General features: G+C 37.8%; 1 protein-coding gene across 1 annotated transcript in view; it reads left to right on the top strand.

The window, feature by feature from the left end:
* ADAMTS17 (ADAM metallopeptidase with thrombospondin type 1 motif 17) overlaps positions 1-24,967 on the top strand; it is a 471,203-nt gene that overhangs the window by 252,354 nt on the left and 193,882 nt on the right. Inside the window, exons 11-12 of the mRNA XM_027852040.1 lie at positions 16,708-16,809; positions 17,814-17,959. Of these exons, the coding sequence (XP_027707841.1) occupies positions 16,708-16,809; positions 17,814-17,959 (248 nt within the window). The remainder of the gene's footprint in view (positions 1-16,707; positions 16,810-17,813; positions 17,960-24,967) is intronic.

Genomic DNA, 24,967 nt, shown 5'->3' with positions numbered 1-24,967 from the left:
TCTTTCCATTAAGAAGTGTCAAAGGAGACAATGTGTGAGAAGGCAAGGAAAGAAGTTGAAAAGAAAAAGGAGAGGGAATTTTTCACACTAATGACCTCAAAAGAGTCCCACTATTTTAAGTAAGGGAAAAAGATAAAATTTTGATTATTTCTGAATTAGGAAAGGGTTACTACCTATAAGAATAAACTAATTTACATGAAACTCAAACACTTAGTGCTTCATTTCCAAATTGTATGGTTTTCATTGACACCCTTTGTGTTCATTTTTGTGGCTTTACATTTCTGGATTTTGGTTAACCTTCGTTATTTGTGTTGTACTTATCACCAATAGAGTATGAGAAATTTAGGTCCTATCCAGCTGGGGATTTTTTATTCTGTCAGTGTAAAACCCAGGCAAGCAAAAAATACAATAAGACTATAAAGCCATATCTGGCCCCTACCCAGCTTTCAGAGATGTTTCAGTAATGTGAGTTTGAACTATTCTGAAAGATGAATGATGATGATGATAATAATAATAATTAATAATAATAGCTAACACATAGTACTTACATAGGACAGCTAGGTAGAACAATGGCCCCAGAGTCAGGAATACATGAGTTCAAATCCAGCCTCAACATTTACATCTATGTGACCTTGGGTAAACCATTTAACCTTGGTTTGCCTCAGTTTCCTCATCTGTAAAGTGGGAATAATAATAGCACTGACTTCACAGAGTTGTGAGGACCAAATGAGATAATCATTGTAAAGTGCTTAGCACAAGGCTTGGGACATGTTGACATTGTTGTTCAGTCATTCAGTTATGTCTGTCTCTTTGTGACCCAGTATGGGATAGATACTGGAATGGTTTGTTGTTTCCTTCTCCAGTGGATTAAGGCAAACAAAGGTTAAGTGACTTGCATACAGTCAGCTAGTAAGTCTGAGACTAGATTTGAACTCAGGTCTTCCTGACTCCAGGCCCAGGGTTCTTTCCACTGAACCACTTAGTTGCCTCCTTTAAGACAGAGCAGGAGTTGAATAAATATTCATTTCTTTTTTTCTACTTCACTATTTGCAAAGCATTAAAATACATTATCCCATTTGATCCTCACAACAACCCAGTGAGGTAAGTGTATTATTATGCCCCATTTTACAGATGAAGAAAGTGGGGTTGAGAGAAGTCAAATGATTTACCATGAGTCACATAGCTAAGAGGTCAAATTGGGGTTCAGGCTCAGGTTATCCTGATTCCAAATCTCCTAGCTGTCTAAACTATACCAACCTTAGACTAGATGGTCTTGCATGGATCTACTTTAGGATCTTATGTCTACTTCAGAGAAATAATAGGTTCTCTGAATACTTCTAGATCTAATTGATCTTCATTAAAGTGGCCCTGAAATTACTCATATGCCTTCAGTATCAGAATGCCTTCATGTTGCATACCCTTGAGTAGATAAGTGATTTTTTTTCCAGTACCACCTAACACATATTCCCCAAAAGCATCCTGAGAGGTTCCAGAATAAATCTAAATTTCAGTGGTATAAACCAATTGTACCCTTTAAAGCAAGAACTATCAATAGTTTTCATGCTAAGGTTAATATGGACTCTTGAAGACTAAGAATAAATGAACTTATGGTTAATTGGCTATGAACCAGACATTTTGGTACCCTCAATATTCAGTTCCATTTTCTCTAAATGCTTAATAAATATAAAGAACAATAGTTTTATGGGAAGAGATATTAAATGCGTTAAGCCATGCATCTAAAAACATGGCAACTTTGTCCTGATTTCACGTACTAATTCTTCAGGACACTGATTCCAAGTTATATAGTTATTTCAGAGCACAATATGAATTCTCAACAAAATTATTTTTAATTCAGTAGTTTCAAAACAAATGTGTATGTAGGTATTGTATAGAACTTTTAGTAAGGGTGAAGAAAAGAGTTGAGATTGTCACAATCCCCAAATATTAAGTTGATTTTAAGACCAACCAGTCTCCTTGTCAAAACTCAAATATTGACCTTCTGATCCATCTCAAAATTACCCAAATCCTTAGGCTACACCAAAGACTGTTTTGATGAAGGCTTTAATTGATAAATCTCTTAACTCTTGGTTTTGTGGGAAACCAGACTTTTGACCCTACATTATAGTCATTTAAGTCTACTTTGGAAAAGAACCTAAATGTTACTGAAAAAAAACTGCTTTTTAGTGAATTTTTTCTTTTTCCTTAAAAATTTCTGGAACTTTAAACCTATTATAAAAAAGAAAATAATAATAAATTATAACAGGGTTTCAAAACTGCCAGAGGTATAAAACTGTTGAACACATGCTGATGCTGGGAATCTACTATAAGTTTAACATTTTCTGTTTTATTTATTTTGGATTTGGAAACCAGTTAATACAGAACATGAAAACAATGAGAAAAGAATCTGGGTAGGTTGTATTTTCAGGATCCATTAGTGCAAGTATAGACCACCATGACTACGGTCGAGGTAATTTTGTTATTTTATTCATTTTTGAGGGTGGGGAGAGGAGATATAAAAGTCTTAAAGATAGCTCTAAATGAAACACACTTTCTGATTATTAGGATTCTTCCATTGCCATCCAAACAGGATCATAGATTTTAGAGCTGGAATGGATCTTTGAGATCATCTTGTCCAATTTAAAAATCAGACACCTGAAGCCCAGAGAAATAAAGGGATTTGCCCCCAGTGACTTGCAACTCACACAGGTAGTAAATGGCAGAGCCACTTAGATTCAGATCTAAGTCCTCCTATTTCAGATCCAGGCAGGGTTCTTTCCACTACACCATTCTCACATCTTTTATTAGGATAAGGAAGTGGCATTCCTGGATCTGCCACCCACAGTAGGAAATGCCAACTTGCTATGAGTGTTTCTGATGCTAGTATATCATATCCAGAAATCTTTCTGAGCTGGTCTTAGATTTGTGGGCATTCTTTAGGCACAAAAGATTAGTGAACAACCTTTCAAAGTCCAATCCAAAATAAAAGCTATTTCTTCATTTAAGTATTTGGAAAAAAGTTTTGAAAAATTTTGCTATGATCCTTGAGAATAGGCATAAAACAGCTTACTGCTAGGTTAAATATTTTTATGCCATTCACTGAACTATGTAAAAAAAAATCAACACCAAGCAGTCAGCTTTAATTTTTATAACACTTTAGCTTCCCCCCGCATTGTATCTCTCACATCTCATCTGCAGAATACTTGTATTGTAAGTCTCTAAGCTGTCTACAGAAATATGAACCAAAATAAAAAAATTGGCATGTGTAGTTGGCATCACTTCCAGAAGTTATTGGCAAATATAGCTGTCTCTTCTTTTAGCCAATGGTAATGTGGTATTTTTAATTCAATAAAGCATTACCCCCAAAAAAAGCCCAAATGTAAAAGTAATAAACATTGGACAGTAAATATTTGTTAGAAAAAGGAAATACACTTTAGGAAATTAGCCTATTCAATCTTTTTTTAAGATTACATCTTCCCTCTGCTTTCATGCTTTTTTAAAATAACAAAGTCACTTTTAAACATTTCCCTGGAGTTAATTAAACCCAGTAATTATGTCAGATGAATTAGAGGTTCACAAATCATAAAGTATGTATGTTCCTATGATTTTCTGACCATAATGTTGCTATTCAAGAAGGACATGGAAGGGGTGTTTTGAGGTCTGACAGTACCTTGTCAGTTTGTTTCTTTTTGTTGTTCTTAACAGAGGTCTTAGAGGCTTTCAGTTAAAAGGCAACATAGTATGGATGTACAAATCCATGACATTATCCAATCTACTCATCAGTTAGACTTTTCCCAGTCTTTTTCTCAAAGTATATGACCCATTTGGATATAAAGAATCCTATATAGAAAAGAAAAGAGTGACTAGAAGTGGTATTGATCAGCCTTACTAGTTGACTGAAGTCTGACTTCTTCAAGGATTTGAAAGGAAAATTTAAATCCTTTATTTTCCCTTTTTTAGTTTTGTTTTGAAAAAATAAAATCCAGTTACTGAAGCAGGAATCCGATTGTTTTAAGTAACCTAAAATATAAGAATAAGGAAAGGGTGTCTTCTGCATTCTTGTCTACTTTATTATTGCCTTAAACATATGGCATTTAATTTTTTTTTAATTTGGTTCATTTTTTTTTTGGTAACTGATAGTAAAAACTGTGGACATATTTTGGAGCTCTGCCTCATTCCTCCTTTCCATACTCTTTTATTTAATATGACCTCTATTTTTCATTTGTCATCATCCATTGCACTATCAACATTACTGTTTCCGGGTGTCTCTCCCCAGCAAAAACAATATCTATTTTGGTAAATTTGCTTATGTATATCTTCCTCAATTTTTCTTAATGCTAATCAATGCCATTCTGTCATTCATAAGTCTCTTTTTATCCTTTCCCTGATTTCATTGAGGTTTGCATCAGTTATAATCAGGATAATTGTTTAGATCTAGCCAGGACAATTTTTCTCCAAGTTAAGTCACCCCCTTTTTCTTACAGGCAAACAAAAGACCTAGGTTAATCTGGCAAGACTTGAGGTAACTAGATTCAACCTGAAATTACCCACAGCCTCTCTCAGACAGTGTTGTACAGTAGTAGACTTGCACTGATGCCAGTTTTGAGAACTGTCTTGACTGTCTCATTTTCAGCTTCTTTCCAAGCATCTGCATCCTCTCTTGATGCTGTTGTACTTTGGCAGCCGATATAGTCCCAATTTTCCAAAAGTGTTTGAAAGTTTACAGCAGACTCCATCCCAGAAAGCCATCTAGATTTTTTGCAAGCTGACCTCTTTTGGTGTACTTGACTTCTTAACTCTCTTTCCTAAGCAGAATGCTTGGACCCCTCGACTCTTACCACACAGTGCGTGTGAAGGCAGAGTCTCTGCATCAGTGGCATGAATGCAGAGAGTTCCAGCAAATCGTGCAGAGCACCAAGTTTGCTTTTCAAGCTGGCGCGTCTGCTGCAGGGAAGGCTTTCAAATTGGAGTTGTATTTGTGGAAAATTTGGATTAGTATCTTTTTTCATCCATGTCTTGGCTTATCTTTTTAATCTACTTTTTGGCTTGTTTATCGGCAACACATTTTTGAGGGTTTTTACATAATCATTATCTTTCATTATTGTTTTGAATCAAAAATTTAATCCAAATACATTGACATTAAGTAGATGCATAGTATAGAGAGTAGCATGCTCCCACATAATAATGACTTCTGTACAAAACTCAATAAAAATATTAAAAATATACATTTTATTCAATTACCTTCAAGTACTGAATAAAAATTATGAAACCTTAAATTCATATGTAAAAGAGCTCTTTTTTGAGCACTGAACTCTAATGAAGTGAGTACAATGCAGACTGATAAATCATTCAATAGCTAGAGTCAGACACAACTGAAAAACAGCTGAACAAAATCAGAAAAAAAGAGAATACATAGGGGCTTTCTCTGAGCCCTACTACACTGAACTATTGAGAGAAAACTTATTATTTCCAATTTAAGAGAAATATGTAGTTTACTGAGTAGCAGTAAGAGAAAGAGAAAACTTATTAAGAGAAAACTTATTATTTCCAATTTCTCTAATTACCATTTTGTTATCCCCTCACCCCTACACTAACCTTATCTTAGCACTCTTGAGACTGATGGCATTTAAACTTATGCCAGAGAGACAACCTTTCAAGCTACAGATTCAATAAATATTTGTTGGGCTCTGTTTTGTAAAATAGAGGCAATACAGCATCATGGATTAAGTGCTGGGATTAAAGTCAAGAATACCTGGGTTCAAATCCTTCCTCTAGCACTCACTATGTGGTAGGTCATTTAACCTCTATATGTTTTAAGCAATTCCCTCAGACTTATCTATGAAATCATTGGCATATTGGAATCTGTGTCAGTGGAGGTAGACTGACTGAAGGGAATTCCCATACCAGGAGGTCTCTAAACTGATGAAATCATAGATCATTCAAGTATAGTATGATGAAATCAAGTATTCTCTAAGCATATTTGTTGTTCAGTTGTTTCAGTCATGTCTGACTCTTCATGACCCCATTTGGGGTTTCTTGGCAGAGATACTGGAGTGGTTTGCCATTTCCTTCCCCAGCTCATTTTACGGAGGAAGAAACTGAAGCAAACAAAGTTAAGTGACTTGTCCAGAGTCCCATAACTAGTAAGTGTCTGAGGTCACATTTGAACTCTAGACCTGAGTGCTTTATCCACTGCACCACCTAGCTGACCATCGAGCACATACACTAGTCTAATGAAGAGAAAATATGAGACACATAGATTCACTATAAGCTATCCAGTGGTGGTGGAAAATGGGGAGTAGTTTAAGCAATGCAAGAAAGAAGTGTTCCAATAACAACCCTGGAGTAGGAGAGTACAAGCTATGGGACCTGGATGTACATAAACAAGGTTTCATAAGTATGCAGTCACTTTGGCACAAGAGTTGTTTTTCAGTTATCAACCACAACACTGTGATTGTATTTTACAAATGGGCTAACTGTTAGAGAGCTAATTCCACAAGGAAGGTAACAATTTCCATCCTGTGGAGAATAGCAGAAGTGCAGAAGTTGACCTGTAGAGTCACCAAGGACAATGACAAAGGCCTGCAACAGTGTAACGGTGGCAACCAGAAGTTGGGAATGAGAGCCGAAAGCAATGGGAAGGAGAAAATCCCAGTCTCCACCTGTTGAAGCCCTACCTAGGACAATATTGTAGTGCTTGGGGGAGTTTCAAAAACAAAAGTTCTCAGATTCTACCTTGGGGGCAATGAACCTAAGAAGTCCTAAAAGGGTACCCAGTAGGATGCCTCTGACACAAGGGTTCTGTTAGAAATTTCCATGACTCTCTGGTAATTTTTAATTTTTAAAAATACATAAACTTTAAAAAAAAACTAACATAGCAACTTTTGTTGTTTCTCTCTATGTAAGAATCATACTCCTTTTTTTCTTGCCTATCTCTTATTCCTCTATTTCCTAAAGCACGAGTTCAACTGTGCTACTCAGTAAACTACATATAAGCTCCCTACTATATCCAAGATAAAACATAAAATTCTGTTTCGCTTTCAAAGCCCTTCTAATCTAACCACCTTACAGGCTTCTTATACTTTACTCTCCACTGCCCATTTCACACTCTTTGATCCAGTCACATTGGCCTGCCGACTCCAGGCATTTTCTATGGCAGTCTCCTTTGCCTGGAATGTTCTCCTTCCTCACCTCTACCTATTGGCTTCCCTGGCCTTCTTCAAGTCCTAACTGAGATCCCATCTTCTTTTTTTTTAATTTTATTTTTAATTTTTTTTTGTTTTCAACATTTACTTCCACAAGATTTTGAGTTCCAAAATCTCGCCCCTCCCCCACCCCAAGGTGGCATACATTCTGAATACCCCTTCCCCTAGTCTGCTTTCCCTTCTATCTCTGCCCCCCTTCTCTTATCCCCTTCCCCTTCAATTTTCCTGTAGGGCAGGATGGATTTCTGTATCCCATTTCCTGCATTTCTTATTTCCCAGTTGCATGTGAAAACATTTTTTTAAACATGTGTTTTTAAAACTTTGGGTTCCAAATTTTCTCCCTTCTTCCCTTCCCACCCACCCTCATTGATAAGGCAAGCAACTAAATATAGGTTATATATGTGCAGTTATGCAAAACACTTCCATAGTAGATGTGCTGTGAAAAACTAACTCTATTTCCCTCAATCCTGTCCCACCCCCCCATTTATTCTATTCTTTCTTTTGACCCCTACCCTCCTCAGAAGTACTTGCTTCTGATTACCCCCTTTCCCAATCTGCCTTCCTCTCTATCATCCCCCTACTCCCTTGTCCCCTCCCCCCCATTTTCCTGTAGGGTAAGACAGATTTCCACACCCAATTGAGTGTGTATGTTATTCCCTCCTCAAGTCAAATTCTATGAGAATAAGATTCACTCATTTCCTCTCACCTTCCCCCATTTCCCCTCCACTGTAAGAGCCTTTTCTTTTCTGTTTATTTTTTTTGTGAGATAGTTTACCCTGTTCTACCTCTTCCTTTCTCCTTTTCCTAGTATAATCCTCTCTCCCCTCTTAATTTTATTCATATGACCCCTTCATTTTCAACTCACCCTGTGCCGTCTATCTATCTATCTATATGTATATACATGTACATATGATTTTTCCCCTCCAACTACCCTAATACTGACAAAGGTCTCATGAGTTACAAATATCATCTTTCCATGCAGGAATGTAAACAGTTCAAACATAATAAGTCTCTTATGATTTTCTCTTTCCTGTTTACCTCCTCATGTTCCACTTGAGTCTTGTATTTGAAAATCAAATTTTCTATTCAGTTCTGGTGTTTTCATGAAGAATGCTTGAAAGTCCTCTATTTCACTGAATAACCATTTTTACCCCTGCAGGATTATACTCAGTTTTGCTGGGTAGGTGATTCTTGGTTGTAATCCTATCTCCTTTGCCCTCTGGAATATTATATTCCATGCCCTGCAGTCCTTTAAAGTAGAAGCTGCTAAATCTTGTGTTATCCTGATTGTGTTTCCACAATACTTGAATTGTTTCTTTCTGGCTGCTTGTAATATTTTCTCCTTGACCTGGGAACTCTGGAATTTGGCTACAATATTCCTAGGAGTTTTCCTTTGGGGATCTCTTCCAGGAGGTGATCGGTGGATTCTTTCAATTCCTATTTTGCCCTCTGGTTCTAAAATATCAGGGCAGTTTTCCTGGATAATTTCTTGAAAGATGATGTCTAGGCTCTTTTTTTGATCATGGCTTTCAGATAGTGCAATAATTTTTATATTCTCTCTCCTGGATCTATTTTCCAGGTCAATTGTTTTTCCAATGAGATATTTCACATTGTTTTCTAATTTTTCATTCTTTTGGATTTGTTTTACAATGTCTTGATTTCTCATAAAGTCACTAGCTTCCAATTGCTGTATCCTAATTTTGAAGGAAGTATTTTCTTCAGTAAGCTTTTGGACTTCCTTTTCCATTTGTCCAATTTTGCTTTTTAGGGCATTCTTCTCCTCATTGGCTTTTTAGACCTCTTTTGCCATTTGGGTTAGGCTGTTTTTTAAGGTGTTATTTTCTTCAGTATTTTTCTGGGTCTCCTTTAGCAAGCTGTTGACTTGTTTTTCATGATTTTCTTGCAGAACTCTCAGTTTTTCCTCTACTTCTCTTACTTGCTTCTCAAAATCCCCTTTGAGCTCTTCCAAGGCCTGGGACTGATTAATATTTTTCTTAGAGACTTTGGGTGTAGGAGCTTTGACTGTGTTGTGTTCTTCTGGTTGTATGTTTTGATCTTCTTTGTCACCAAAGTAATATAATATAGTCTGACTCTTTTTGTGCTGCTTACTCATGATCCCAGCCAATTACTTGCATTTTAAACTCTTTGTTAAGGTAAAAGTCCACTTCCAATGTGGAGAACTGTCCCAAGCTTCGGGGGTTTGTACAGCTATTTTCAGAGATACTTCTAGGGACCTGAAAATTTTCAGTTCTTTCAAGGTGCTATGATAAGGAGAGAGGTGTTTCCTCTCTACCGCCACAACAAGCTCCCTTACGCCAGTGCTTCTCCTCACCCCAGGACCACCCCTCAGAACCAAGACCAAGATCCAAGCACGAGCAAAGCAAGAGATTCCTACCTCAGCACTGGCAAAGAGATCCTTGCAATCCCCTTCTAATCAGTCACTCGATTCCCCCTCAGTCTGTGGGCCAGAAGCTCAGGAAACAGCCACAGCCCTGTGGGCAGCTGAGACCTAGCTCCATCTCTCACCGCAGTCACAGACTTTTCCCACTGACGTTCTAAGTTGTCTTTGGTGTTCGTGGGTTGAGAAGTCTGGAAATAACCACAGCTGCCCGTGATTCAGTCCTCTGAGGCCTGCTCCAGGCTCACTGTGGCCTGCAAGCCCACACAGCACTGAGCTCCTCTCCCCGCCCGAAGCGATATACCTTTCCGATCAACCATCCAGGCTGTCTTTGGCTGGAAATTTGTTTCACTCTGTCTTTTTGTGGGTTCTGCTGCTTTAGAATTTGTTTAGAGCCATTTTTTATAGGTATTTGGAAGGGTTTGAGGGGAGAGCTCAAACAAGTCACTGCTTTCCCTCTGCCATCTTGGCTCCGCCCCAAATGAATCGAGATCCCATCTTCCGCAGGAAGCCTTTCTCAACTCCTCTTCATTCTAGTGCCTTCCCTCTTTTACTTATTTCCTATTTATCCTGTACATAGCTTGTCTGTACATACTTGTTTGCTTGTTGTCTCTCACATTAAGTTTTAACCTCCTTCAGGGCAGAGATTGTCTTTGGTCTCCTTTTGTATTCCTAATACTTATCACATTACCTGGCACATAGTAGAAACCATAAATATATATTCACTGACTATCACACTTCACTGGAAACATTTAAAAATTTCAATAAGTGGATGATACTTTAAAAAATATTCTCTCCAACACTGTGGTCTTAAGAAGCCTTGGCCCCAGCCACCTAGGGCAATTTTGGTAGAAAGGAATATTGAATTGAAATTGCTATGTGTTACTTGGGATTAGAATCTTTCTCCATCATGCTACCACCCCAGCTACTGACATTACCACTGACATTCTTAACCTTAGTACCTACCCCTGACAAGGATTGTGATGGAAAGAATGGGAAATCCAAGTGAATGTCTTGCTCCCATACTCCCCAGGACCATCCCATGAATCCTTGCTCTGATGAACCTAAGACCCAAGGAACCAATTAATTGTTGGTTGCCCTATTCTGTAGCTAGTAAATCTATTTCCTCCTCTTCTTGGTTCAAATTACTATGTATCACTGTGTTGCCCTGATGGGACAAACATATACACATATACATATACATATATTCTATATAGAATATGTGCATAATACAATATGATAAGTATGTATAAATTCACATATAATACATATCTATTTTATATATACATACATGATCTATAAATATAATATGCATAATATAATAAATACATATAAATACACACATATATAAACAGATATATATGATGTATGGTTGTGTAATAGATATAATTCTAGTGATAACAGATTGAAAACAAGTAAATTTTAAAATTTATGAGAAGAAATTGGGAAGGCATATAGTTTCAGGTCTCACAAGGTTTACATAGAATTCTAGGTTTAGAATAAATCATAAGTTCATTTCAGAAGATTTGTCTTTTTCTTTACCAATTATAAGGAAATTCTATTCCTAGATAACCACCTCATGATTTTCTTTCTGTCATTTACATGGCCACCTATTTATGAAGGTGATGAGCAATGCAAACATCTGAACTAGAGCTAAACTCTTACTGCTTAATGAGACCAGGTCATAAAATCGTAGTGTTAGTAATTACCAGAAGTCAACTAGTACCTCCTGCCAATAGGCAGGACTATAATCTAATCACACTCTTTCTATCCATACTCAGGTGCTTGTCTGTCTTTTCCTTGACAGTTTTTCGGAGAGGATATGATGTATTCACTTATTTCACTGGCAAAGGTTTCCTAATGGAAGCAATTGAGTTTTGCAAAATAGACTTTTTTTTCTATTCAGTTAAGAAGACCTGTCATCTGAAGGTCTCTAAGCATATCAGTATGTCATGATGAAAATTTTGAAGGCAATTATTCATAGTCCTGTTCATATCTGTAAAGAGAGTTTAAAAACTACAAAATGCATATATGTATCACTTAAATGTGCGAATGTATGTGTATAATATATATTTCTTTAATAGAGACATTTTCCAAAGTCACATAAAATGGGAACAAGAATGAAACCTATTTTCTTCACACAGTATCCTGCTATATTTGTATGAGAAAGTGGAATCCAAATCAGGAACCACACAAAGTTTAAGAATTATGACTAAAAATAATTAAGTAGCACTGTCACCATTTTCATTCCACAGAATAGCTGCTCACAGATTTTTATGCTAAATAGACCACATATAGAGACTTGAAGTACCATTCCTTAGGAATGACTTGTGAACTTGGCAAATTATAGAAGAGAGCATTATACAGTAATATTCATCACTTCATCTGGCTTATATTTCTAGAGATCCCAATGAACTCTTCACTTCCTGTAGAATTCTGTGGAGATCACCACCACATGGCCTTGTTACTACACAATTATTGTGTGTTTCCTTTTCCTGTGGAAGTTGTAGTGTTATTTAGCAGCCCTGGAACGTATCACAATGAAGCAAGTACAATCATGGGGTTTTTTTTATTATTATTACTCAGAACAACACAGTGAAGTTGGCTGCTGTAATAGCCCTATTTTTCAGCTATACAAACTCTGTCAAGCTTTGCTCTAAGCACATATAGGCAAAGTGAGCACATAACTAAAACTTGATCACAAAAGCTACGATCAAGTTTTCTTCTTTTTATATTCTTGCTCCTCTTTTCTAATAATATAAAATATTTAAAAATAAAGACCATTACTGTAAAAGATTTTATGGCAAAACTCACCTGCTCTTTTTATGCTCTTTGTCTTGCTATCTCATCAAATTCTACTATCAACTATTCCCTCTCTAAAGATGACTCCCAAATCTATATCTCTAGCCCCAACTTCTTGGAGGAGCTCCAGATCAGCATTCTCAAGTATTTCTTAGATCTCTCTAACTTAGTGTATTGGTACTTTAAACCTAATGCAAAGTAAACAGACAACCTTCCCCTTCCACCTCCCAATTGTTCCTTTTCCTGACTTCCCTGTATCTGTCAATCTTCATCACCAATTTCTCTGATTTGCCTTGAAACCTCAGAGTCATCTTTGACTCTTCCTTTATCTCCCCTCTGACATACACTCAGTTGCTATGTCTTGCTTACTACTTCTAAAGTATTACTTATTTTTTGAGTTTTTATTCTCCCCATTGACATCACTATGATTCTATCTCATCTGGACTACTACAATAACTTCCTAACCAATCTCTCTGTCTTTATTTTTCTTCCCCACTCTCATATCTGCACCCCATTGCCAAATTCATCTTTCCACAAAATAGCTCCATTCATAAATCATTCAAACAACAAGGATTTATTAAGTACCTGCCTACTGTGTGCTAGACACTATGCTAGATACTGGGGATACAAATACAAAGAACAGAAAATTCCCATTCACAAGGAGCTTGCCTTCTCATAGGAGAGACAAGTATACTTATATGTACATATAGAAAAAACAAAATATATAATATATAAATACATATATGTGTGTTTGTACATAGACACACATGTATACAGAGTAATTAAATACAAAGTAATGTGGGAGGAGAGCATTAGGAGTTAGGGAGATCCAGAAAGGCTTCTTTTAGAGGATGGTGCTTAAACTGAGTCTTCAAGGAAGAAAGGTACTCTGAAGTGTAGCCAAGGAGGGAAGACAGTCTGGGCATGTTGGTGTGGCCAATGTAGAGGCACAGAGATAGGACTTTAACTCAAATTTGGCTGGACAATAGAGTGCAGGAAGGGTACAATGTTATAATAAAGTTGGAAACACAGATTGGAGCCCAGTTGCATAGGGAATTAAACAGTAAGAGAGGAGAGTTTATTTGATTCCAGAAGCAATAGGAAGTGACTGGAATTTATTGAATATGGGAAGTCATGTGGTCAGATTGGTGCTTAAGGAAAATTACTCTGTCAGAATGTATAGTAAGGACTGGAGTAGTAAGAGACTTGAAGCAGGGAGACTAATTGGGAGGCTGTTGCATTGATCTAAGCTAGAAGTGGTGATGGCTGTGACTTAAGGGTTTAGTCGTGTGAATGGAGAGAAGAGGCCATGTGTGATAGAGGTAGAAACAGCAAGATATGGTAACTGATTGGATATGTGGGATGAGGGAGAGTGACGACAAGCAATTCTTGTCCTCATTTTGTTCAGAAATCCTTAGTTTTATCCAGCTTTCATATTACCTACCAAATCAAGCCTATTTCCCATTATTCTCTTTCACACATCCCATATTCTAGCTGAACTGGATTATTTGCTAGTCAACCTGAGTATCCCTAGCTACATGCTTTTGCTCACATTTTCCCGTCTGCCTGAAATACATATTCTTCTAGTTGTATCTTTCCAAATCCCTGTCCTTTAAGACACAGTGCAAATACTATCTCCAAGAAATCTGCCTTGGAGTCTGACAGTAATCATTTCCTCCTCTGAACTGCCTACTGTACTATGTGAACTCTGACCTAACTACCATTCCATATGATATCTCTCTTAGTGCTTGCACTTATTTGTATCTATGCCATCTTTATGGGGCCAGAGATACCCTATAACAATTAGCTTAGGAAAGAATCATGGTATAGAGGAAAGAACGTGAAACTTGACATCAGAAAATGATGCAGATAAAAACTCACATTCATATAACATTTTCAGGTTTGCAAAACACTGTACATTTGATTCTCACAAAAACCCTATGAGATATGTGCTATTATTATGTTAGTTTTATGTTTATTTTCATTTAGTTCAAAAGGTTAAGTGATAAGCCTAGGGACCTACAGATAGTATTAGAATTAGGATTTGAACCCTGATCTTCATAACTCCGGGTTCACAGGCTCTGCAATTTACTAACTGCATGACCTTGGCAGGTTGTTTGATTTTTCTGATCCTTTGCTTCTTCATCTGTAAAATGGGGATAAGAATATGTTCTTGATCTATCACACAGGTTTGCTTTGAGAATCAGATGAGATAATGCAAATGAAAATACTTTGCAATGGCAAAGCATTATATAAATGCAAGCCATCATCAATGAATGAACTGTTTTAACACAGCCTTATTCCTGTCTGTTTTGATCTGTCCTAATTATTGGACATTAGAGCCACATAAATACACGTAAGTATCATTTGGCAGTTCTCAATTTCTTTCACATACATGTGTACACACACATAAATACATACACATATATTATTGAAATACTCTAAGGTTAATGTGTGCTGAAACAAACTATTTCCCAAGTTAAAATCAATCTTTACAAGACCGCCTGGCATTGGAAGTGAGATTCTCATCTTTTTATTGTAATGTTGATAGGTGAACGATAATATAATATATATTTTTGACACATATAATATTTCATTCAAATCTTCAACTTCTTTAGGATGATCAGTACAGACACTTCTGACAAATAGGATAGATCTAAGTATCTCTCTAACTCTTTTCACCCTCTGTTGCTCAACTTTTCCTTCTATTTTTTTGTCCCTAAAACTTCTTAGTGTTTTTGGCTTTTGAAAAGCAAGAGTTGCAAATCCATGCTTATGCAACAGTACACATGTTTAAAATTACTTTAAAGTGCTCCATTGACTATGCCCAAAAGGCAATAAAACTGTGCAAACTCTTTGATCCAGCAATTCCACTGCTAGGTTTCGATCCCAAAGGCATCCAAAAGAGGGGGTGGGGGGGGAGACCTAATTGTACAAAAATATTATAGCAGTTCTTTTTGTAGTGGCTAAGAATTGGAAATCAAAAGGATGTCCATCAACGGGGGAATGGTTAAACAAGCTGTGGTATATTATTATAATGGAATGTTACTGCGCTATAAGAAATGACAAACAGGATGATTTTAGAAAAACCTGAAAAGACTTACATGAACTGACGCATAGTGAAGCAAACGGAACCAGGAGAACGATGTACACAGCTACAACAATATCGTTCATTGAGGAACTGTGAATGACTTAGCTATTCTCAGCAATACGATGATCTGAGACAGTTCCAAAGGACTCAGGATTAAGCAAACTATCTGCCTCCAGAGAAAGAACTGATATTGATTGAATACAGATTGAAGCATATTATTTATCATTTTCTTTGTCTTATTTTTTTCTTTTATTTGAATCTTCTTGTACAAAATGACTAATATGGAAATGTTTTACATAATTGCACATGTATAACCTATATCTGATTGCTTACCATCTTAGGAAGTGGGGAGGGAGGGATAGAATATGGAACTCAAGACTTTAAATAAAAGAAAAAACTTTTTGCAGTGCTTCATTAGAACACATGAACATATTCAAGATTAAGAGGTGAAGTGAACACTTTTGAAACTATACTTGATTGTTCTATGCAAGGAACTTTGATACTTACTCTTTCTTAAGACTATTGGCTTGCCCACCCATCCATCACCTTGGCTATACACTGGAAAGTTAGCTTCTTTCACTAATGCCTTAAATTAGCCATGCTTGATTTTGATGTATTGAATGAGTTGTATATTTGACTCATTCCATAGACAATTTAGGAGCATATCAGGTGTCTATACGTTTTGTCCATGTGGACATGTTGGTTCAGCATTACAGCTTTTCTGCGTTTCTTTGAGTAATTTGGAAGATCCAAAGGTATTGAGACATGACCCAAATTGGAGAGTGAGTTCTTACGCATACTGAATTTGAGGATTTATTTTGATTATACATTTTTTGACTTCCAGATAGTTGACACGTCACATCAGTCCAGCGAATTCTATTTGGCATAATTCTTGCAAAAGGTTTGGAGTGAGAGAGATCAACTTTTGACTATACATACAAATATAGACATGTATGTATGTGCATATATGCATATGTTCCCCTCTTAAAAGCACTATATTTATAATTTATTTGCATATAAAATGATTCAGACTTTCTTTTTTCCCCATTCTCCCATTTTAAATTGCAAATATTTACTCCTAAATAGCAATTGAAAAGAAGTTATCTTTTCTAACTCTATTTACAATTCAGAGCTTGGGTACCAATATCAGTAAATTTCAAATTGAACTTGGAAATCACTAGAAGTAATTTTTTCCCTTCCCTTTACAATTGCAGCATTTGATGTGTGCAGGGCTGTGGTGTCTTGTGGAAGGGGATACATCTTGCAAAACTAAGCTGGACCCTCCTCTGGATGGCACTGAGTGTGGGGCAGATAAGGTAATTGCTTAATCCAAGCAGCTGTCTTTTAAGTCATCTGTTGGACTGCATTCTTCTACAGCAATTCACAATCATCAGAATCCTAATTTGAGGATTGGTTTTTGTTCTGATAAAGCCCCATGAGCATCTCAGAGGGAAACTGTAGAAGAGCCCTCATTGACCTTTTTCAAAACTGGTTTCAGTTTCTTTACCATTCCCCATGACACTTGTCTGCAATTCTCTTTAAAAAAAAAGAGAGAGAGAGAGAAGAAAAATGACATTTTTGCTTTATAATATGGTTTGACAGAAGAAGAATGATTTACCATTCCTTAGGACTGTTGGACTTAACTTACTGGTGGAGATATCTAAAGCTAGAATCCATTCAACAAGTTTTTATTAAGCACCTACTATAGGCAAGACAGAGGCAGCTAGATGGTACAGTGGATAGAGCACTGGGCCTGGAGTTAGGCAGACCTGAGTTCAAATGTGGCTTCAGACACTTACTAGATTTGTGACCCTGGGCGAGTCACTTAACTTCTGTTTGACTTCATCCGTTGGAGAAGGAAATGGCAAACCGTTCTAGTATCTTTGCAAAGAAAACACCACAGAGAATATTGACATACCACGGTCCACAGGATCACAAAGAGTCAGGCATGACTGCACAATCAACAGCAGCAATGTTGGCAAGGCAGTATGACGGCCTAATTTCTTTCATTTGGTGGTGACTTCTCTACCTCCCCCTCATCCCCAGCTTCCCTGCCTAGTTACACACTCAAAAGACTAGAGAGCTTTATTTTAAAGAACCCTGCCCGTCACTTCATAATTAGAATTATTCTATAAATGACCATTTTATAGCCTTCATAAAGTGAAAGATACCAGAGCTGTCCCATCCCCACTCCCATATGGACAAACACAACTTATCCAAAGATGTTTTTCCCTTCTCCTTGTCCCATATTGTAACCTGAATGGTACTTCTCCGAGGTCACCTTACTCAGTGAACATACATTCACCCTGCTTCGTTTCAGTGGTGCCGAGCTGGGGAGTGTGTCAGTAAAACTCCTATCCCAGAGCATGTGGATGGAGACTGGAGTACATGGAGCCCTTGGAGCATGTGCAGTAGGACATGTGGGACTGGAGCCCGCTTCAGACAAAGGAAATGCGACAATCCCCCGTGAGTACCTTCTTGCCCTATGACATTTTTATTTTATTCCCTTATTAATTATTTACTGAAGTTCTAGTACTAGGTATTGAGCTAGGTAAATGCCTTCTTAGAGTTTATTTGAAGAAATAAACTATTAAGTTCAATTTAACTAGCATTTACTAAGTTCCTACTATATTCCAGGCCCTAGGCTGGGTGTTGAAGATAAAATCAAAGCATCCTCTATTCTCAAAGAGCTTACATTCTCCTGACCACATACAAAAATATCTACAAGGTGAAGTGCCAGAAGAGAACAATCAGCTAGGTGGGGCAGTGAATGGAGTGCTTGGTTCAGAGTCAGGAAGGCCTAACTAGTCACTCACTGACTAGCTCTGTGATCCCAGGAAAGTCACATCCACCTCTCTGGGTCAGTTTTCTTTGTAAAATGAGAAGGGTTGGGCTGTAAAAGCCTTGAAGATATCTTCCCCCTCTACATCTATGATACAATTACCCATGATCATTTACCATGTAGTAGTGTGATCATTCATCATGATTTCTGTTCATCCCTTTCTTAAGCACTACTAGGTTTAAGGCACTCTGATAGGACCTAGGGACGAAAAGATAAAGTGAAAAATGAGAAAGCTAAAAATGGCATAGCCTCCTGTCCAAAGCAGCACATATTCTAAAGTAGCAGCTACTTCTTACCACAAGGGGCAACAAGGAGAAGAACTTGTATGTTCAAGGTGTGCTTTGGCCAGGCATCAGTTCCTCTGGGGTTCAGTTATCCTCACCAGTCAGGTGACTCCCAGATCTACATATCTAGTCCTAATCTAATGGGTTCAGTTATCATTTCTATGCAGATGACTCTAATACCTGAATTCTTGCCCCAACCATACATACTCCTGAACTCTAGTCCCACATTTTTAGCTGCCTGCTAGCAAACAGACATTCACCATTTTCCTCTCAAATCTTTTCCTCCACTACACAGCCTTTCTTTTGAGGACACATATCATTTCAATCATCCAGATTTGCAAAATCTATCTTTTTTAACTCTTCTCATATCCTTTAGGTCCTTCACCCTGACCCCATTCCAACCAGACCTCAATCAATAAGTGAACAGGCTTTTATTAAGTCTTTACTATGTGCCAGACTCTTCAGGCACCATGGTGATACAAAGAAAAAGCAAAACCAGTTTCTGCCTTCAAGGAACTCTCATTCTAAGAGGGGAAACAACATATATAAATCAAACCATATAGGATAAAAGCAGAATAGATAGAAAGTAAGCTTTGAGGGAGGACACTAGCAACTGAGCAGGGGATGGAGAGGGTGAAAGGCCTCCTGGAGAAGGTAACACTTGAGCTGAGTCTTAAAGGAAGTTAGGGATTCTAAGGGACATCTAGGTGGTGCAGTGGATAGAGCACCAGGCCTGGAGTGAGGAAGGCCTGAATTCAAATCCGGCCTCAGACACTTACTAGTTATGTGACTCTGAGCAAGTCACTTAACACTGTTTTTCTCATCTGTAAAATAAGCTGGAGAAGGAAATGGCAAATCAATCCAGTATCTTTGCCAAGAAAACCCCAAATGGGGTCATGAAGAGTTGGACACGATTGAAACCACTGAACAACAACAACAAAGGGATTCTATGAGTCAGAGGTTAGGAGGAAAGGCATTCCAGAATAGTCAATACAAAGGCATAGAGTCAGAAGATCGAGTGTCATGTTGAAAAACAGGAAGCAGGCTAGTATGGCTGGATTATAGAATCCTTAGAGAAGAGGAGGATGTAAATAAAATTGGAAATGAAGGAAGGTAAAGGCCAAACAAAGGCTTTATGGTTGATTTTAGAGCTAGTTAAGAGTCATTGGAATTTATTGAGCAGGAGAGATGATATGACCAGACCCATGCTTTGGGAAAATCTCTTTGGCAGTTGGGCAGAGGATGGATCAGAGTGGAAAGATGCTTTTGGCAAGGAGACCAACCAGAAACCTACTGCAACATTCCAGGCAAGAGGTGATGAGGGCCTGATTAGGCTGGTAACTGTGTGAGTGGAGAAAGGGGACATATGTGAGAGATGTTGTATAAAAGAAATTATGATATTTGTCATCTGATTGCTAGATGTGGTCTTGTATTTTCTATCTCTTCTGTCCCTCTCTTGGCTGTCCTTTTCTATCCACTTACATAAGCCTACCCACCACCCTCATTTAAGTCATTACCATCTCTCACTTGAACTGTCATAATAGCCTTCTCCTTGGCCCTTCAGTCTTTGTTCTTTCTTATCTTCCTTCCATCTTCTACTCAGCAGTCAAGGTGGTATTATTCCTAAAGCCTGGATCTAAGCATTTTATTTCCTTAATTAGAAAACTTCAGTAAGTGCTCTATTGCCTCCAGGAGAAACAAAAAACTCTGTGTAGCCTTTAAAGACGGGCACAGTGTGGCTCCCAGTTTCCTTTCCAGGCATCTCACTCCCCTTTATGCTTTCTCCATTCTGGTTGAACTGGCCTACTACTTACCATCAGGCGATGTACATGACAGCCGATCTCCCTGCTCTTGCACAGATTTTTCCCCATACTTGTAATGTCCTGCCCTTCACCTCTCCTGGCTCTGAGTAACTCTAGTCTCTGTCCAAGCCTAGCTCAGGTGCCATCTTCTCCCTGAGATCTTTCCTGAATCATCCCTCCTCCCTGCCCCAAGTGGTTAGCGTTCTCTTCTCGAAACTACTCAACTATTTTTAAAATTAATTTATTTTTAGTTTTTAACAACCACCTCCATAAGCTGCTGAACACTAAATCTTTTCTCCCTCCATCTTTGCTTCCCTCCCCAAGATGGCGCGCAATCTACACACACATTCCTATTAAACATATTTTCACATTAGTCATGTCGTAAAGAGGAATTAGAACCAATAGGAGGAACCACAAGAAAGAAGAAACAAAACAAAACAGAAGAAAAAAATAGCAAATAGTATGCTTTGATCTTCATTCAAACTCTATAGTTCTTTCTTTGGATGCAGATAGCATTTTCCCTCATGAGACTTTTGGAAATGTCTTAGATCCTTGCATTGCTTGGAAGGACTAAGTCTATCAAAGTTAGTCATTGCACAACGTGGCTATTACTGTGTACAATGTTCTCCTGGTTCTGCTCACTTCACTCAGCATCAGTTCATACAAGTCTTTCCAGGTTTTCTGAAGTCTACCTGCTCATCATTTCTTATAGCACAATAGTATTCCATTATATTCATATACCACAACTTGTTTAGGGCATCCTTGATGGGCATCCCCTCAATTTTCAGTTCTTTGCCACCACAAAAAGAGCTGCTATAAATATTTTTGTACATGTGGGTCCTTTTCCCATTTTATGATGTCTTTGGGATGCAGCCCTAGAAGTGCTACTGTAGAATCAAAGAGCATGCATACCTTTATAGCCCCTTGGGCATAGCTCCAAACCGCTCTCCAAAATGGTTGGATGAGTTCACAACTCCACCAACAATTCACTAGTGTTCCAACTTTCCCATATCTTCTCCAACTTTTATCATTTTCCTGTTTTGTCCTGCTAGCCAATCTGGATAGGTGTGATGTAGCACCTCAGAGCCATTCTGATTTGCATCTCTCTAATCAATAGTGATTTAGAGCATCTTTTCACATGGCTATAGATAGCTTTAATTTCTTCATCTGAAAACTGCCTGTTCATATCCTTCAACCATTCATCAATTGGGGAATGACTTACACTCTAAATTTGACTTGGTTCTCCATACACTTTAGAAATGATGCCCTCATCAGAGACACTGGCTGCAAAAATTCTCTCCCACCTCTCTGCTTCCAACAACCATTTTTTAACTGCTTACTATGTCCTAGGCACTGTGCAAATGAAAAAGCAAAAAACAGCCCCTGCTTTTTTTTTGTTTATCACTAACATATTTCAATTGAGGTGAATTGATTCAACCTGTTTCTTTTTCTGCAAAATACAGATAATAATACTTGCATCACCTACTTCACAGAATCAGGAAAAATTAGCTGTGATAATATATGTACCATGTCACTATAAAGTGCGATAGCCATGGAAGCTAACATTATTGTAAGTTTACTTCTGTAGCAGTTACATCTCTAATGTGCCTTACTATTCACAAAAATATGGTTTTGTCTCATAAGCTAAAATGTGAGATGCAACATGGTATACTGGCAAGGAAATTATAATAATTTACTGTTGGGATAGAAATCTGCTTTTCATAATGACAGAGATGTAGAATTAATGTCATTAATTCAGAAAATATTCACTGAATGAAGGAATGATATCTAAAAAATAAAATTAAGAAGTGAGAGAGGAATGTATTGGGATAAAGAGAAAGGAGGAGGTAGAATGGGGTAAATTATCTCACATAAAAGGCAAGAAAAAGCTTTTTACAGTGGAGGGGAAAAGGAGGGAGGTGAGAGGCAATGTGTGAACCTTATTCTCATCAGAATTGGCATAAAGAGGGAATAACATACACACTCAATTGGGTATAGAAATCTATCTTACCCTACAGGAAAGTAGGGGGAAGGGGATAAGCCAAGGGGGGTGATAGAAGGAAGGGCAGATTGGGGGAGGGGGTAATCAGAAGCAAATACTTTTGAGGAGGGACAAGGTGAAAGGAGAGAATAGAATAAGTGTGGGGTGGGATAGGATGGAAGAAAATATAGTTAGTCTTTCACAACATGACTATTATATAAGTGTTTTGCATGACTACAAATGTATAACCTATATCAAATTGTTTGCCTTCTCAATGAGGGTGGGTGGGGAACTCGAAGTTTAAAAAATGAATGTTAAAAATTGTTTTTTATGTGTAACTGGGGAAAAAATAAAATACCAAAGAAAAAAAGAAAATATTCACTGAACACTTATATGTTATATAGGGACTATGTTATAGTCACTGTGTAGGTTAAAAAAAAAGCATAAGGCATGATCTTTGGGCCCCAGCTTATAATTTCTAGTTGGGGAAGTAAGATATAAATAGATAGATAGATAGGTAGATAGATAGATAGATAGATAGATGGGTATCTCATGTATCAATCAGTAAGCAGTAATAATAAGTAATTATTATCAAATTATTTAATTAATTAATAATAAATTAAATATTTATTACTTATTACTTAATTAATACCCTATTATGTCCCAATCACTGTGCTTAGTGCTAGGAATACAAAGAAAGGCAAAAGGCAGTCCCTGCTCTCAAGGAGCTCAAGGAGCTCACATTCTAATGGAGGAGACAACATAAAACAATTATTTACCTACAATTACATTACGGTATAAATGGGAGACAATCAATACAGGGGGAAATGCTAGCATTAAGAGAATATTTATATGTATATACAAATATATAGGGGAAGTTAGGTGGCACAGTGTATAGAGTGACAGCCCTGGAGCCAGGAGGGCCTGATTTCAAATCTGGCCTCAGGAACTTACTAGCTGTGTGACCCTGCACAAGTCACTTAACCCTGTTTGTGTTTCTTTATCCGTAAAATGAGTTGGAGAAAGAAATGACAAACCACTGTAGTATCTTTGCCAAGAAAACCCCAAATGGGATCATGAAGAATAGGACAAAATGAATCGACTAAACAACCAAAACAACACATACACACACACACACACACACACACACACACACACACACACACACACGCACATGCGCACACATACACATACACATACATATATATAATATATACACACATATATAGACAGATACATGTGTACACATGTATATGTACATATAGATACATGCATGTACATATACGCTCATACACATAGTATATACTATACTTTCAGGTGTAATAAGAAGCAACCTGGTGCAAAGAAAAGAGGATCTGCATTCAGATCACAGCTCTGCTATTTTATAGCTCTATGACCTCCCTCTGAGCCTCAGTTTTCTCCTCTGTAAAATGGGGAATGAACTCTATGCTCTCTGAGGTCCCTTCTAACTCTAAATCTATGATCTTATGACTTTTATTTTTCCCCGTTTTCTGGCCCCACTTTTTGTCCACGTCCCAAGCAGTTCACCCCTATCTGTGACTGGCACTGGAAGCTTGTTGAAATAATTATTTAACCATCCCATTTTGCTGGGAAAGATGAAGGCAAATCCTTATCTGGCTCTGCAGAACCCTGAGTTGTCTAGCAGCAGTGGTGGCAGTCCAGTGCTTCCAGAAGACATGCATAATGGTGACAGCAATTTTATTAAGCCTAGGCAGGAGTTTACAACTTGGCTTTTTCTGAAGGAGCTGACTTGGTGTTTCTTACAAAGCACAGCTGATCCCGAGGCCCTGCAGCCAGACTGTTGACCAAAACAAAGTCCATTCATTGTCTCATTTCTTAAATCATGGGGCTCCCTGAATTGGAGATTCTCACAAGGATTTCAAAATTCTTTTTGCTTATGTACATTCTAGCCTTGGAACACATGACCTCCCTTCACTTCATATTCCTGGCTCCTTTCCCTCTTCTTCTGCAGCTGGTTTATTCACTGTCCAAAAATATTGGCAAGAGAGCCTCCTTTTTTCTATTCAGTCTTGCTCTTTTCAGCTATTGGAATTTTTATTTCTTGCCAACTGACATTTAGGCCTTAGGGACTATCAGTATTTTTAAACCAGTTGCTTTACCTGCTTGATTTGGCCTGTAATTCATGGGACTGTCTTTATGAATTACCTTTGATGGCAAGGTAGAACATTGTCAGCCAGTCCTGGTGCTGGTGCTCAGAGGGCAAATCCTTTGGTCTTGGGGGTGGGGTAGGTAGGTGGGTGAGTGGAAAAAAGGAATGCCTAAAATGCTTTGGTATGAAAGGCATGACCTATCAACAAGAGGGTGATGGGAAGATTAACGTAGCATAATAAGTGGAAATGTATTAATGTTACCATTCACTGTCACCACATGAGAGACAGAAGAGAGGAAACCAGCAAGTTTTTAAAAATAAACTGGAAGAACAGGGTGGAGTGGATTTATGTGCCTTTGATTGTTTTTTACTTCCAATGTGAAGCCCCCATATGTGCACAATCAGTGTGCCAGGGGGACTGGCATTCGCATGTA

Source organism: Vombatus ursinus, unplaced genomic scaffold (assembly GCF_900497805.2).
Source record: "Vombatus ursinus unplaced genomic scaffold, bare-nosed wombat genome assembly UNPS02009205.1, whole genome shotgun sequence".
Lineage (NCBI taxonomy): Eukaryota > Metazoa > Chordata > Mammalia > Diprotodontia > Vombatidae > Vombatus > Vombatus ursinus.
Note: the sequence above shows the minus strand (reverse complement) of the source record. Positions and strands in the feature narration are given on the sequence as shown.